This window comes from Neoarius graeffei, chromosome 3 (genome assembly GCF_027579695.1).
Source record: "Neoarius graeffei isolate fNeoGra1 chromosome 3, fNeoGra1.pri, whole genome shotgun sequence".
In the NCBI taxonomy this organism is placed as follows: Eukaryota; Metazoa; Chordata; class Actinopteri; order Siluriformes; family Ariidae; genus Neoarius; species Neoarius graeffei.
The window spans coordinates 42,946,853-42,962,060 of NC_083571.1; the positions used below are offsets into that span (position 1 = coordinate 42,946,853).

The window sequence follows — 15,208 nt, forward strand, 5'->3', positions numbered from 1 at the left end:
GCATCACCCACCTTACCACCCCACTCACCCTAAGGATTTCCGGTAACCACTCAGAAACCACCCAGCTTCACGTCATGAACAACCCCCACGTACCCATCATCCTAGGATTACCATGGTTAATGCAGCACAACCCTCACCTTAACTGGGCTGATAACACCATCCTAGGCTGGAGCCATTCCTGCCTAGCTTCCTGTCTGAACTCTGCTTTGCTTCCCGCCAAACCACTGCAGCCTTCAGCCAGCAAGTTCCCCGACCTCTGTCACGTGCCTTTGGAATTTCTGGATCTCAAACTTGTTTTCAGCAAGACCCGAGCAATGTCGCTCCCTCCTCACAGACCCTATGACTGTGGAATCGGCCTCCTACCCGGGACAGCGCCACCCAAAGGATGACTCTATCTCTCTCTTCCATTGAAAGGCAAGCCATGGAAAAGTACATCTCTGAATCTTTGGCAGCTGGGATCATTCATCCTTCCTCTTCCTCTAGGGGCAGGATTCTTCTTCATGGAAAAGGACAAGTCACTCCACCCCTGCATTGACTATCGGGGTCTCAATGCTATCATGGTTCAGAACCGCAACCCACTACCGCTCATGACCACGGCCTTTGAACTACTCCAGGGAGCCAAGTTATTCACCAAGCTAGATCTACGCAGTGCATAGCATCTCATCAGGATTAGGGAGGGGGACGAGTGGAAGATGGCCTTTAACACCACCACTGGTCACTACTAGTGCCTCGTGGTCCCTTTTGGCCTGACCAATGGGCCCGCAGTCTTCCAGGCACTTGTTAATGACATCTTAAGGGACGTCCTAAACATCTTCATTTTTGTGTACCTGGATGACATCCTGATCTTCTCCCACTCCCTGGAGGAACATTGGGGTCACGTCCGGCAGGTCCTCCAGTGCCTGTTAGAGAACAAGTTGTTCGTCAAGGTGGAAAAGAGCAAATTTCACCCGAGTTCTGTCTCATTTCTGGGATTCATCATCTCCCCAGCAAGGATCCAGATGGACCCCCTCAAGCTCGAGGCAGTTGCTGATTGGCCTACCCCATCTTCGAGACGAGAGCTCCAGCGCTTCCTAGGATCTGCCAACTTCTACAGGTGCTTCATTCGCAACTTCAGCACGGTGGCCAGATCTCTCTCAGCCTTGACATCAACCAAGACCCAATTCAAATGGGGGGAGGAAGCAGAGAAAGCCTTTTCCATGCTCAAGCACAGGTTTACCACAGCACCCATTCTCACCATGCTCAATCCTACCAAGCAGTTTATTGTCGAGGTCGATGCTTCCAAGTCAGGGGTCAGGGCTATACTGTCCCAGAGGGCCAGTGATGACAAGGTCCACCCATGCTCCTTCTTCTCCCACCGGCTATCCCCAGCAGAACGGAATTACGACATCGGCGACCGAGAACTACTGGCTGTTAAACTAGCCTTGGAGGAGTGGAGACACCTTAATTCCTGTCAAGCCCGTTGGTCTCTCTTCTTCTCCTGGTTCAACTTCATGCTCTCCTCCCGCCCATGCACCAAGAATGGCAAACCCAACACCCTGTCCAGGATGTTTTCCTTCCACCAAGAGGAGTTGAAGCCACCTGAGACCATCCTTCCTCCATGCTGCCTGGTGGGAGCCGCCATTCTAGAGATTGAGACGCTCGTGCAGAAGGCCCTGGAGCAGGACCCTGGTGAAGGTAACCCCAACAGGATTCCTCCTAACCGTCTGTTTGTTCCCTGTCCAGTGTGAACCCAGGCGCTACAGTGGGGTCATGGCTCCAAGCTGGCCTGTCATCCAGGAGCTGCCCAGACCCTGGCACTCATCCAGCAGTGCTTTTGGTGGCCATCCATCAAGGAGGATGTCCAGGAGTTTGTGGCAGCCTGCGACACATGCTCCTGGAACAAGACAACCAATCAACCCCCTGCCGGCTTGCTAAGACCCCTCCCGACTCCACATCAACCTTGGTCTCACATCGCCCTTGACTGTCACAGGACTCCCCAACTCAGGTGGCAACACATGCATCCTCACTGTCATTGACCGTTTCTCCAAGACTGTCCATTTCATTCCTCTGTCCAAGCTCCCCTCAGCCAAAGAAACCGCAGAATTACTCGTCCACCACGTTTTCTGCCTACATGAACTACCCACCGATATTGTTTCTGACCGGGGTCCACAGTTCACTGCACAGTTCTGGAAGGCTTTCTGCAAATTCATCGGGGCCGCCTGTAGTCTCTACTGAGGCTTCCACCCACAGACCAACGGCCAGGCAGAACAGGCGAACCAGGCTTTGGAGGTTGCAGTCAGGTGCATGGCGTCCAGGGATGCCATTTCTTGGAGTAAGTACCTACCCTGGATTGAGTACGCTTATAACACTCTTCCTTCATCTGCCACAGGTCTCTCACCCTTCCAGTGCTCCCTAGGTTACCAACCATCATTCTTCCCCAACCAAGAGGAGGAGGTGGCCATACCCTCAGCCCAGATCTTCATATGCCAATGCAGGAGGACGTGGGCATTGGCCCAGAGAAGACTCATTCGCTCCGTCCTAGCATCCAAGAGGCAGGCCGACAAACGCCGCTCTAAGGCGCCCACTTACCGGGTGGGGCAACGAGTCATGCTTTCCACATGTCATCTGCCACTCAGAACCATCTCCCGCAAGCTGGCTCCCAGGTACCTAGGACCCTTCCTCATCAAAAAGGTAATCAACCCATGTTCCGTCAGACTGGCACTACCACTCACCATGCGATGCATTCACCCCACGTTCCACGTGTCACAGCTTAAACCTCTGGTCTCTAGTTCTTTCCTAAAGCGCCTGGAGATGCTCGTTGAAGGGGGGGTACTGTCACGCTCCACCCCAGACATCCACTCCGGAGATTATGGATCTCTCATGCCAGCACCGATCTGGATCCGGGACAGGAATTCCTTCTCACCTGAACTCACTTCCTGGTTTTCACTGCTGTGTATAAATAGGCTGTTCTCAGACTCTGTTTTTGCCAGAACATCTCGTTTGTTTTCCCTAGTCGTTTCTGTGCCTTAATGCTTTGTTTTTTTTTCTCTCCAGTGTTTTTCCCTTGTTCATGGTTTTTTTGCGCTAGCTTTTTTTTCTTGATGGTTTTTTGCACGAGTGTTTTTCTTGTCCTTGTCTGTCTCATTTGTTTTGTCAAGTTTTTGTCTCCTTTTTTACATGGACTAGTTTTGCTACTTTTTTTTTCCTAGATTAAAACCACCTCATTTATTGGATTACTGTCTGAGTCGTGTTCTGCTTTTGGATCCTATCTCACCACACCTCCACCAGCCCTAACAGCCGCTCCATTGACTCTCGGCTTCACTTAATATGACAATTTGACACTGTGAAAAACAGCTGTCCCCTGTGTGGAAAACAGCTGAAGCAAGGTCGGAAGAGCAAATCCAACAGTGTTTGCATTTTGTAATGCGGTAGTTTTTAGAACTAATTGTTGTAGGTGGTATCCACCTGTCAAAAGCAGTAGACTCCTGTGTGAATTGATAGAGTTGGCAAGTATGTAGTTGGTGAAATGGAAAGGAGATGATTATACACAAACAGACGATACAAATTTGGAGATGTTTTGCACACTGAAGCACCTTGTGACACACAAATGACTATGGTGCGTGTTACAGATAAAACTACACATCATACTCATTTGTGTGTAACAAGGTGTTTCAATGTGCAAAATGTCTCCAAGTCTCAATGTTTGTGTATAATCATCTCCTTTCCATTTCACCAACTGCATAGTTGCCAGCTCTACTGATTCACACAATTTTTGGATTAAACAGATGTGTTCTAAGCTGATATTAATACAGATAGGGATAGTTGGTGCACTTTTTCTTTTTCTTCTTGAAGTAGACTTTCTTTGGGAGCATGTATTTGGGCATGACACAAAAGTCACAAGTGGGAGAGTTTTACTTTCATGCATGTGTGAGTGGTCATATACAAGGCTTGCAGAATGAAGAAAAACAATGCCTATTGTGGCACTGGACAATACGTTGACATAGTAACTGTCTGTGCAGCGTTGCTGTTGTTTAAAATTAGGCTACTACTAAAACCAAATTTGTTAGAAAATATGATTGCATGTACAAAAAGCAATTACAGAAAGCACTACCACTGACATACAGTCATGGGGGGGGGGAGTATGTCCCATGGAAATTGTAGACTTTTTTTCAACATATTTAAACAAGCAAACATTTCACCCTTTTGATACATTGCCTACAGATAAAGGTAAGATACTTGAACAAAACAACAAAGAAAATTACCTCTTTCAATCATTTCAACAAAACTATCACTAGATGTAATATCCTTCTGTGGAGAAAATAAGTACACCCTTGGCTTCAGAAGCTAATATTGTCCCCTTTAACAGAAATAACTTCTTGTAGGCATTTTGCATGATTGTCCATGAGTCTCTGACATTGGCTTGCTGAAATTTTTGACCACTCTTCCATGCAAAATTCCTTCAGCTGCAAGATGTTTGAGGGTTTTCTTGCATGTACTGCCCTTTTCATATCTCCCCACTGTCAGTCCTGTGCGCTGTGGCGCATGCACCTGAAGGCGCGCCTCGGGCTGTGCGCGCACCGAGTGGACTCCAGCACATGTGCCATGAACGAGGCACACCTGAGCTCAATTAAGGGACTATGTGTTTGCCTATTTAAGGACTGTGCTAATGCATTTGCATCATGAAGTATTATGATGTGCAAGTACACATTATCGAGTCTTTCTACCTGTGTTCTTGATTTCCTGTTTCTCGATTCTTGTGCCTGTTTCTTGTTCTCATTCTAGTTTTGCCTTTGATATACTGTTTGCGCCTTGACCGACCCTTTTGCCTGTTATCACGTTTCTGATCTAGCCTGCCAATTTGGACTTTGTGTGTGTTTTACATGTTTGTGCATATGTGCATATATATCAGACCCTCCAGGATTTCACGATGTTGCGATTTGCAACTTCAATGCAAATTCAACCAATCCCCGCAAATTCAGGGCGGTGTTGCAATTATATCCAATCACTGCAACTTTCCCGCAAATTTGACCAATCGTTGGCATTGTCTTGAGGTGACGTCGACAAACTACCTTCCGCCTTACTTTCAGTGTTGCCAGATTGGGCGCTTTCCCACCCAGCTGGGCGGTTCAAGTGCATTTTGGTGGGTTTTGAACATATTTTGGGCTGGAAAACGTCAGCAGTATCTGGCAACACTGCTTACTTCCGTGTATACATTCAAGAGAAGCAGCATGTGCGAGTCAGTGTTTATATAGGCTTAAATTCTGTTACTGAAAGTGTGTTATGTTTACAGTGAAGGACTGTGTGCACTTTACATTATTTTTTTTACTTAATACAAGAAATTAATGGATGCCAACATTCTTGCCAAAATGGTATTTTATTTTCCATTGTTCAGGCAGCTTCAGCATCATACTGTAAGATTCTGTTCAAATTGTTTTTTTTTATTCTATGAAGCCTGAGCCATTTATTTTATTAGCATGGCGGTGCACAGTAGAGCAGCGGCTTCTCAAGCTCCCAGGACTAAGCCCTTTTTTAGCTACTCAGAGGCCATTTTTAGCGCTAGTTTAGAGCTAATTCAGCGTCTGAAGTACAGCCCAACCGAACTTATGCTCATCAGAGATAGTTCGGTTACTACGATCTCACCGAAGCTGAAATCCGCACTTGGAAGACAGGGGCTCCTGAGGACAATGGAGTGGTGCAGCAGAGTATGGGGAGCGGCCAGCAAGAGGAAACGATGTGCCCGAAAACAAAAGCGAGGAAAACGGGCAGGCACGCTTGCCCAGCTGAAAGCTAGCAGGCCACCAATTCCAACTCTCTTCCTGGCCAACGTCCACTCTCTGGACAACAAGGTGGACTTGTTACGTCTGAGGCTGAGTGTTTCCACAGAGATGAGGAATTGTGCTATCCTTTGCCTCTCAGAAACCTGGCTAAATCACAACATGCTGGACTCGGCGTTCCAGATTGACAGCCTGCAGCTCTTCCAGGCGGATCGCGACCACCGGTCAGGGAAGTTATGAGGAGGAGGGCTCTGTGTGTACGTGAATGAAGGTTGGTGTACAAATTGTGGACTGATAAAAGCCTACTGCTCGGAGGCAATAGAACTTATGACAGTGAAATTTCGGCCGCACTATCTGCCTCGGGAGTTCACCGCGGTGTTCATCACTATTGTTTACATCCCACTGGGTGCTAATGTTAATGAAGCACTACAGGAGCTACATGAAACTATTAGCTCGCTGCAGACTAGGCACCCGGAGGCGTTTTACATGGTTGCAGGGGACTTTAATCACGTGAAACTGACGGACACTCTGCCCAGGTTTTATCAGCATGTCACCATACCCACACAGGGAAACAACATTCTGGACTGTGTGTACACCAACATCCGCGATGCATATAGAGCTCTTCCTCGCCCCCACCTTGGCCTCTCCGACCACATTTCCATCCTGCTGGCGCCAGCTTATTGCCCCTTGCTGAGACGGATCAGGCCAACAAAGAAGACTGTCACTGTGTGGCCCAGTGATGCAGCCTCTGTGCTTCGGGACTGCTTCCAGTGCACAGACTGGCAGGTCTTCAGAGAAGCAGCTACATATGAGGGAGAGGTGGACCTGGAGGAATACACCTCCTCCGTCCTCGGCTTTATTTCCAAGTGTGCTGATGATGTCGCCACCACCAGGACAGTAACCTGCTTTCCCAACCAGAAACCCTGGCTAAATGCTGAGGTGAGAGCTCTCCTGAAAGCTAGGGATGCTGCGTTCAGGGCAGGTGAGGCATCAGCACTGAGAGTGGCGAGAAAAGAACTGACGGCAGGCATCAACAGGACCAAAGCCACATACGCTCATAAAATTCAGGGGCACCTCACCTCCAACGACCCCCGGAGCATGTGGATGGGCATAAAGTGCATCACGGACTATAGCATCAGAGATGCACAATGCCCAAGGGACCCTTCCCTGCCGGACAAACTTAACAGGTTCTACACTCGCTTCGAGGATCCTGACACCCCCCCCCCCCCCGCATTAGACTTACACTACTACCCGGTGACACGCCCCTCTGTGTGTCCACAGCGGATGTGAGGAAGACCCTTAAAGGTATCAACCCCCGCAAAGCTGCTGGCCCAGACAACATCCCAGGGCATGTACTGAGGGACTGTGCACACCAATTGTCTGAGGTGCTGACAGACATCTTCAACACCTCACTGTCACTGGCGTCCATCCCCACTTGCCTAAAGACTGCCACTATTGTCCCCGTTTCAAAGTGTTCCACAGTGACAGGCCTGAATGACTACCGACCCATAGCTCTGACCCCGGTAGTCATGAAGTGCTTCGAGAGGCTGGTTATGGCACATATCAGAGACTCTATCGACGTCACTGTGGACCCCCACCAGTACGCCTACAGGAAAAACCACTCTACGGATGACACCATCTCATCAGTGGTCCACACAGCCCTCACCCACCTGGAGAGCAGAAACTCCTATGTCCGCCTGCTCTTCCTGGACTTCTCCTCTGCTTTTAACATCATCGTCCCACAGACCCTGGTACAGAAACTCTCCACCCTTGGTCTGAGTCACACACTTGGGAACTGGGTCCAGACAGTCAGGATCCACAACTTCACCTCCTCCTCCATCACCCTCAGCACTGGCTCCCCCCAGGGCTGTGTGCTGAGCCCCCTCCTGTTCACTCTGCTGACGTACGACTGCTCGGCAAGGCATCCCAGCTGTCACATAGTGAAGTTTGCAGATGACAGCAGTGGTGGGATGCATCAACAACAACGATGAGTCGGGATACAGAGAGGAGGTGGAACACCTGGTGCAGTGGTGCAGAGAAAACAACCTCTGCATCAATGTGACGAAGACCAAAGAGATGGTGGTGGACTTCAGAAAGGACAGGCGCCCCATCCCTCCCCTGCACATTGGAGGAGTAGCTGTGGAAGTGGTTTCCAGCTACAGGTACCTTGGTGTGCACCTAACCGAGGACCTTACCTGGAACACCAACACTTCCCGGCTGGTCAGGAAGGCCCACCAGCATCTCTACTTCCTCAGGAAGCTGCGGCGAGCTGGGCTTGGGAGCTCAGTCCTGAGGAGTTTCTACCACTGCGCGGTGGAGAGCGTCCTCTGCACTTGCATTACTGTGTGGCACGGCAGCTGCACCACTGCTGAGAGGAAGGTTCTGCAGAGGGTGGTAAAGGCTGCACAGAGGACCATGGGGGGCTGCCTCCCCACCACCTCAGACCTCTATACAGCACGATGCAGGGGGAGGGCCCTCCGCATCATGAAGGACTCCACCCATCCAGCACATGGACTTTTCCAACCCCTCCCCTCAGGCAGGCGGCTGAGGAGCATCCGGAGCAAGACCACCAGGCTCAGGAACAGCTTCTTCCCCGAAGCTGTCAGACTGCTGAACTCCAGCCATGCCCTGTAGTCCCCCTATATCCATATACACACACACACACACACCCTTGACGCCCCCCTCCCCACCCCCCTCTCGCGCACTACAAACACTTTATCCTATAAGTGCAATTGCAATAGTAAGGACCCACAGGTGCAATACTAAGGACTACTTTTTGGATTACCTCATACTTGCACACACTTGTACATGCATACTTAGGCTGCTATATGTTAAAACCGGCTTCTTATTTAAGTTTGTTTAGCTTATTTAAATGTCTAGTTTTATATATTTTTTTATTTTATTTTCTGTTAGTTTTACTTCGTACTTTTATATGTTTATTTTTTTATATTTTATAGTCTATTTACCACTCCCGGGACCTGAGTCCTAATTTCGTACTATAAACATGTGAATGTGAGCTGGTATGACAATAAAGTTCCTTGAATCCTTATTAGTTTATAATTATTGTTTAATTTAGTCTTCAGGAGAGACTGCCTGCACACAGTACTATTAATAGTTTTTTTTTTTCTTACATGAAAACTGAGGCATTTATATTATATTTTAAGGTAACTTCATGTTCTGCTGTGTGGTTCTATGCACTTTAACTTTTGAACCAACAGGTGCATTTGGATAAGTAAAGCCTATTTTTCTGCATTTTTGTAGTCCTGGTAATCTTTTATATTGGTAAAGTTGTTTATAGGACCATTTCTCAGTGTCTTTGTTCTTTTAATCAATAGTTTTTTAGTAATAACTTATCACTCAATTTTAATCACAAAAAGAGAAAATCGCAACAATTCCTTGCAACTTTCACTTCCTCCTGCAATATAATCACAACAAAAACCTAAAAAAAACACCGCAACTTTCACTTCCTCCCGCAATGTAATCGCAACAAAAACCTAAAAAACACTGCAACTTTCATCGCAATTTTTTGGAAACCCCCCCGCAACATCAGACATTTTAGCCCGCAACAATCACAATAAAGGCCCGTGAAATCCTGGGGGGACTGATTATATACTCATGGTTATTAAACTGAATACTTCTGCACTTACATCCACCTCCCTCGCATACCTGACAGAATACTTTGCTGTACAATGGATGTAGCAGAAGCATTTCAGTATGCAATTCCACGCCACTTCCAGGTTTCCTTGTCTCTGCCTCTAGCCTTGTTTTTCTGCCAGTGTACCAATGCTTACACTCCTACACCCTATGATGGAGAATATCACCTGTATAGATTCCGCATCCAGTGTGGCGCCCTCTATGACGACCTCCAAGAACCCAAGCCACCCAAACCCATCTAGGTAGGCTTCATCCTAATGTTCATTACTGGATGAGCAAGCAAATGGGTGGACTACCTGATTCATGTCAATCACCCATGCCTTCGAAGCTCACAGACTTTCTTTGCCATGCTCAAGTTCATTTTCAAATCATTAGAAAAGGAGGAACCTCATGAAATTTTTTTGGGAGGGGCAATCATGCCAGTGGTCGACTCAGTGGAGGAGGCCATCGCTCCAGAGCTCCCCCCAGTGGCTGATGCAGAGACAGCAGAGGAAGCTGTTGTTCCTGAGCCCCTCTTGGAGGCTGTCTCCCCTGAGCTGTTTTTTCAGCCGTAACCAGCACCTGAATTAATGCCTAAACCAGTCTATGAATCAGAACCCATGCCTGAACCTGTGCCAGTGCCAGCATCTGTTCCAGTGCCAGAATGAGTGCCAATACCTGCTCCAGAGTTGGAGTCAGCTCCAATGCCTGCTCCAGAACCAGTGCCAGAATCAGAACCAGAGTCAGCACCAGTGTCTGCTCCAGAACCAGTGCCAGAGCCTGTGCCAGTGTCTGCTCCAGAACCAGTGCCAAAGCCAGTGTCAGAGCCTGCACCAGTGTGTACTCCAGAGCCAGCATCAGAACCTGCATCAGAACCAGCACCAGAGTTGGCAACTGTGCCAGCTTCAGTGCTGATGCCAGAGTTAAGGTCAGAATCTGAGCTTGTTCCTCAACCTGTCAGAGGATGTCAGAACGACCTCTGCCACAGCAGGCCATGAAGACATCTGCATCGTCCTGCCACCGGGTCCTAACCAGGACCAAAGCAACACAGTGATAGAGCTCGAGCCCATGCCTGAGCCAAGTCCAGAGTTTGAAAGAGAGCCAAGTCCACAGTCCAAGCCAAGTCCAGAACTCGAGTCATCCCCAGAGGCTGAGTCCTCTCCTGAGTCCAAATACAGCCTGGAGCCTGAGTTGAAGCTCACTTCCTGCTCTGAGTCCAAATCAGTTCCTGAACTCCAGCTCAAGTCATCTCCTGAGCTGGAGCCAGAGTCCATCCCAAAGCTCAAGTCATCGCGAGAGCTCAAATTCAACCCGGAGCTTGAGACCACCTGCAGTTCCAGATCCAAGCCAAGTCCAAGATCCAGATCAAGTCCGAAGTCTGAGCATGATTCCAGCCCAGAGCCCAAGTCAAGTCCTGAGTTCAAGCCCACTCCTAGCCAAGAACCCAAATTGTGTCCTGAGCCTGAGCCCAAACCCCCACTGGGGCCAAGTATTATGGGTTTTCACTCCCAGAGGGAGCTCTTTGGGAGGGAGTTCTGTCAGTCCCATGCGCTGTGGCACGTGCACCTGAAGGCACGCCGAGTGGACTCCACCACGCGCGCCGTGAACAAGGTGCACCTGAGCTCAATTAAGGAACTATGTGTTTGCCTATTTAAGGCCTATGCTGATGTGTTTGCATCGCGAAGTATTACAATACACAAGTATGCATTACTGAGCCTTTCTACCCATGTTCTTGATTTCCTGTTTCTCAATTCTTGTGCCTGTTTCTTGTTCTAGTTTTGCCTTTGATATACTGTTTGTGCCTTGACCGACCTTTTTGCCTATCAACATGTTTCTGATCTAGCCTGCCGATTTGGATTGTTTGCTTGTGTGTGTTTTACATGTTTGTGTATATGTATATATACTCATGATTATTAAACTGAATACTTCTGCACATACATCCGCCTCCCTCGCGTACCTGATACCCACAACATTCCAGTGGGGTTCACATCTGGGCTTTGACGAGGCCATTCCATGACCCTCCATTTCTTCTTTTTGAACCATTCCATTATTTTTATTGTGATTAAACCAGACTACAATAGACCCCTTCGCATGTTTGTAAACAAACCGACCGTTGCCAGGATGCGCGCGCAGCCTGGACTCAGAAGCAATGGCGCTGCCCATAGACCGGCATTATGAGCTGTCGGATTATGCAAAACAATTGTCGTTACAAGATCGAGAATGCTACATAAATAAGTTAACTCTAACAAGTGGACATCGCCTACCGGATCCGTATTTAATTAAAGAGTGGACGGACGATGTTAGTAAGTTCCCTCCTCATTTTCCTCTGATACCTGAAGGCAGTCATACTATTTACAAAAAATGTCAAACTCAAAAAAAAAAAAACTATTTACAAAAGTAGCCTGCCATCAACATTCTGGTTACAGTGAGACTACAACTTGATTAACAATGGGACATTCATATTCATTTTGTTTTAATCAAATTATGCCAGTGATGTGATGGCAATGTGGCTTTAGCTACAACAGCAAATACCAACACTAAACAGCAATTTGCAGGAGGTAATGGCATGAAAGGAATGATAGTGTAAAGAGTGCAGCTAAGAGAAATCAGAGCTGCGTAAAAAGCGAGAGGCAGAGACCAGAAATGAAACTGAACGGGGCGGGAGCTAGGTTAGAGCAGTCAACATAAGTTGGCATTTAGAGTGAGGGCATACAATTTTACCTTTCCATCCTTGCTTTAAAATTGTGATTTTCGGCATACACAAATAATGATGGCACAAAATCTGGACTGCTTGAGTCAAGCGAGACCTCTCCTACAAACAAAATTGCATGCAAAGCTAACATGCTAACAATATTCATTACATTGTGTAACTATGACCCAGCTAATCAGACAAACATTACCAAAGTATTTTGCTACATCAATAAACGAAGACTAGAAAGAATAAAAAAGAAAGATTTAATAAATAGCCTGATCTTACCTGTGATGAAGTGGGCACTGCAAACCCATGCATTTTTGATGGTGCTTTCATCCCAGTCTACACGTTTGATGGCTTGTAGCCACAGACGTCGGCGATTTTTTTGGAATGGGTGAGATCCTGCTGGAATTCTGTACATTTTAATCCCATCACTGCTACGATTCTGACACCCGACAACACAACAACTAGGCATTTCTTCCAAATATTTCTTCTCATCTCTACTGTCACTGAGTCTTTTTTGGGTCCAGGCTGCGCATGCAATTTCCTCTTACGTATGAATGACGTTTACTGCGAAGGGGTCTATAGGACTGGAGCACTGTAATTAGCTCACATTTGTGGTGCATCATGAAATATGTACATATTGTACGAACCTGCAGAGATAAAGATCTTCTTGTACAAGAACAGATTTTCATTTGCAAGTATTCCTGCACGAAGACACAAAAGTGTTTATTTACTGCTTGAGTGTTGATGCCACAAGGAAATAATTTTACCTGCAGAAGTGCTGACCCTTTTGCCTTGCATGCAAGTGATGCACAGAATTGCAGAATCAATCCATGGTTTGGAAGGGGTTCATCAATGTAAATACAAACCTGTGATTATAAGCCCCATCCCCAAACAAGTCCTAAGTGCAGACTTGGGGACCAAGTGGGAAACTCCCTTAGTTCTGCAAGTAGTCAGTGTGATGTTGGTGAACTTCACAGTAACAATCTTTTTCCAAGCTAGAATGGCTGGATTTATGCACATTTAGATTCACTGTGTATAAAAATGTAACAATTAAATTTTATATTTTATTCGTTTACAGTTACAACTCATCACTGATCCGATAGTTGAAATTGGTGGAATAGTTATGCCATAGTTGCCATAGCTACTTAGGTTAATTCTATAAAACTACTACATTCCAGGGGCGGCACGGTGGTGTAGTGGTTAGCGCTGTCGCCTCACAGCAAGAAGGTCCTGGATTCGAGCCCCGTGGCCGGCAAGGGCCTTTTTGTGTGGAGTTTGCATGTTCTCCCCGTGTCTGCATGGGTTTCCTCCGGGTGCTCCGGTTTCCCCCACAGTCCAAAGACATGCAGGTTAGGTTAACTGGTGACTCTAAATTGACTGTAGGTGTGAATGGTTGTCTGTGTCTATGTGTCAGCCCTGTGATGACCTGGCGACTTGTCCAGGGTGTACCCTGCCTTTTGCCCGTAGTCAGCTGGGATAGGCTCCAGCTTGCCTGTGACCCTGTAGAAGGATAAAGCAGCTAGAGATAATGAGATGAGATGAGATGAGACTACATTCCAGACTACAGCATCTCAGTTAGATTCAGTTTCAGGCATTGTGGAGGAGTGTGAACCCAGTTTTATGCTCTCTGCTTCAATTATTGCTGTTGTGGCAGTGTGCTTATTGGTCATTGTACTGGAAAAAGTGATTGAGGTTGTCTGAAATATCGACTAATATAAGGCCCAGCAGTGTCTCTGGCTGTAGCTTTCTTAAAGTAAGACCGGTCCATTATCCCTCAAATATTACACATGGTTTGGGTTTCATTCAGAAAGTGACACCACAGATGTGAAGGTTCCGTTGTTTATTTGGGCTTTGTTTTTAGGCACATCTCTCCAAATGTTTTATGCCATGGACAACGACTCTACATCCTTTCCCTTCCATTGCACATTATCACATAAGTCACTAATAGCAGCAGATTTTTTTTTTTTAATTGGAGAGAGTATTTCATGTATTTGTAATATCAAAACAGTAGTTAGGTGAGCTGTACGGAATAGGTCATGTTAATATTTTCCTCTTTAGCTGAATTAGATAGCAAACTGCATAATGTTACATGTAGGCTATAGATAGATAATAGTTATAAATAAAGTGAACTCTGCCATTTTATATCTCTATGTGAATCAGCACCTCTAAAAATGATGGTACACCACTGCCAACCATCAACTTTGATAACCCTCAGTTGATTTGTTCTTTTGCATATTGTTGTCCTGTCTGATCTATTGCCATGCTATTCTAATTGTTTTTGACTATATATGTATTCAGGAATTCTGTTTCTAAAAGTCGTGGATTTGTAAGTAGTGTTTTTCATTTTGCTGTGCAAGTTAATATATGGATATTTTTGTGAATGAGGAAATGTAGTTTTTTTTTTACTCCTTTTTATTTTTATAATTAAAAAAGCGATGATCTGTGCAGTTCTGGATGTATTACTATATGTATTTGCGAACAGGCACATTCTGCACAGAGATTAAAGGCCCCTGCAGCTCACAGCCCTGTAGGAACAGAGGCACATGTGAAGAATGTGGTGAAAAGTACATTTGCATGTGCCCAGAAGGTTTCACCGGTTCCGGTTGTGAAGTGATGTTGGAACACAACTGCACAAGGCTCAAATGTCAGCAGGAACAAGCATATGGCCTTGGCAAATATGTGAGTTCCTGTTTCTTCCTACTTTCCATCTTTCTTGGTTCATTTTCTTCCCCTAAGGAGTTGATTTACAATAAATGTCACATGTACATTGACAAGGCCCTGTAAAGCAGGATAACCTTGTCGTTTGAAATGCAGCTACTGTTGTTGTTGTTGTTGTTGTTGTAGCATTATACAGTATGTTATAGCATAACAGGCCTGAGGTGATCTTCTGCACATTCATTCAGAAATTGGTGTTATGGAAAGATAAGCTTTTCACTTGGAGCCATTTCTAGAATTAACAGCATTATGGGATTTCATGAAACATTAAGTGAAAAGTAATTTTACTGTTATGAGTGGAAATGAATTGGAGAAAAGTGAGGGCAATAATGGACTAATTGTCTTTGGTGACCTTTCCTCATCTTCCTGATATTTCCCACCTGAACCCAGTCATCAGTCCCATGAGGTG

At 46.4% G+C, this 15,208-nt stretch overlaps 1 protein-coding gene across 1 annotated transcript in view; it reads left to right on the plus strand.

Annotated features, from left to right (window-relative positions):
- eys (eyes shut homolog) overlaps positions 1–15,208 on the plus strand; it is an 877,903-nt gene that overhangs the window by 54,428 nt on the left and 808,267 nt on the right. Inside the window, 1 exon segment of the mRNA XM_060915649.1 lies at positions 14,563–14,763. Coding sequence (XP_060771632.1) covers positions 14,563–14,763 — 201 coding nt within the window.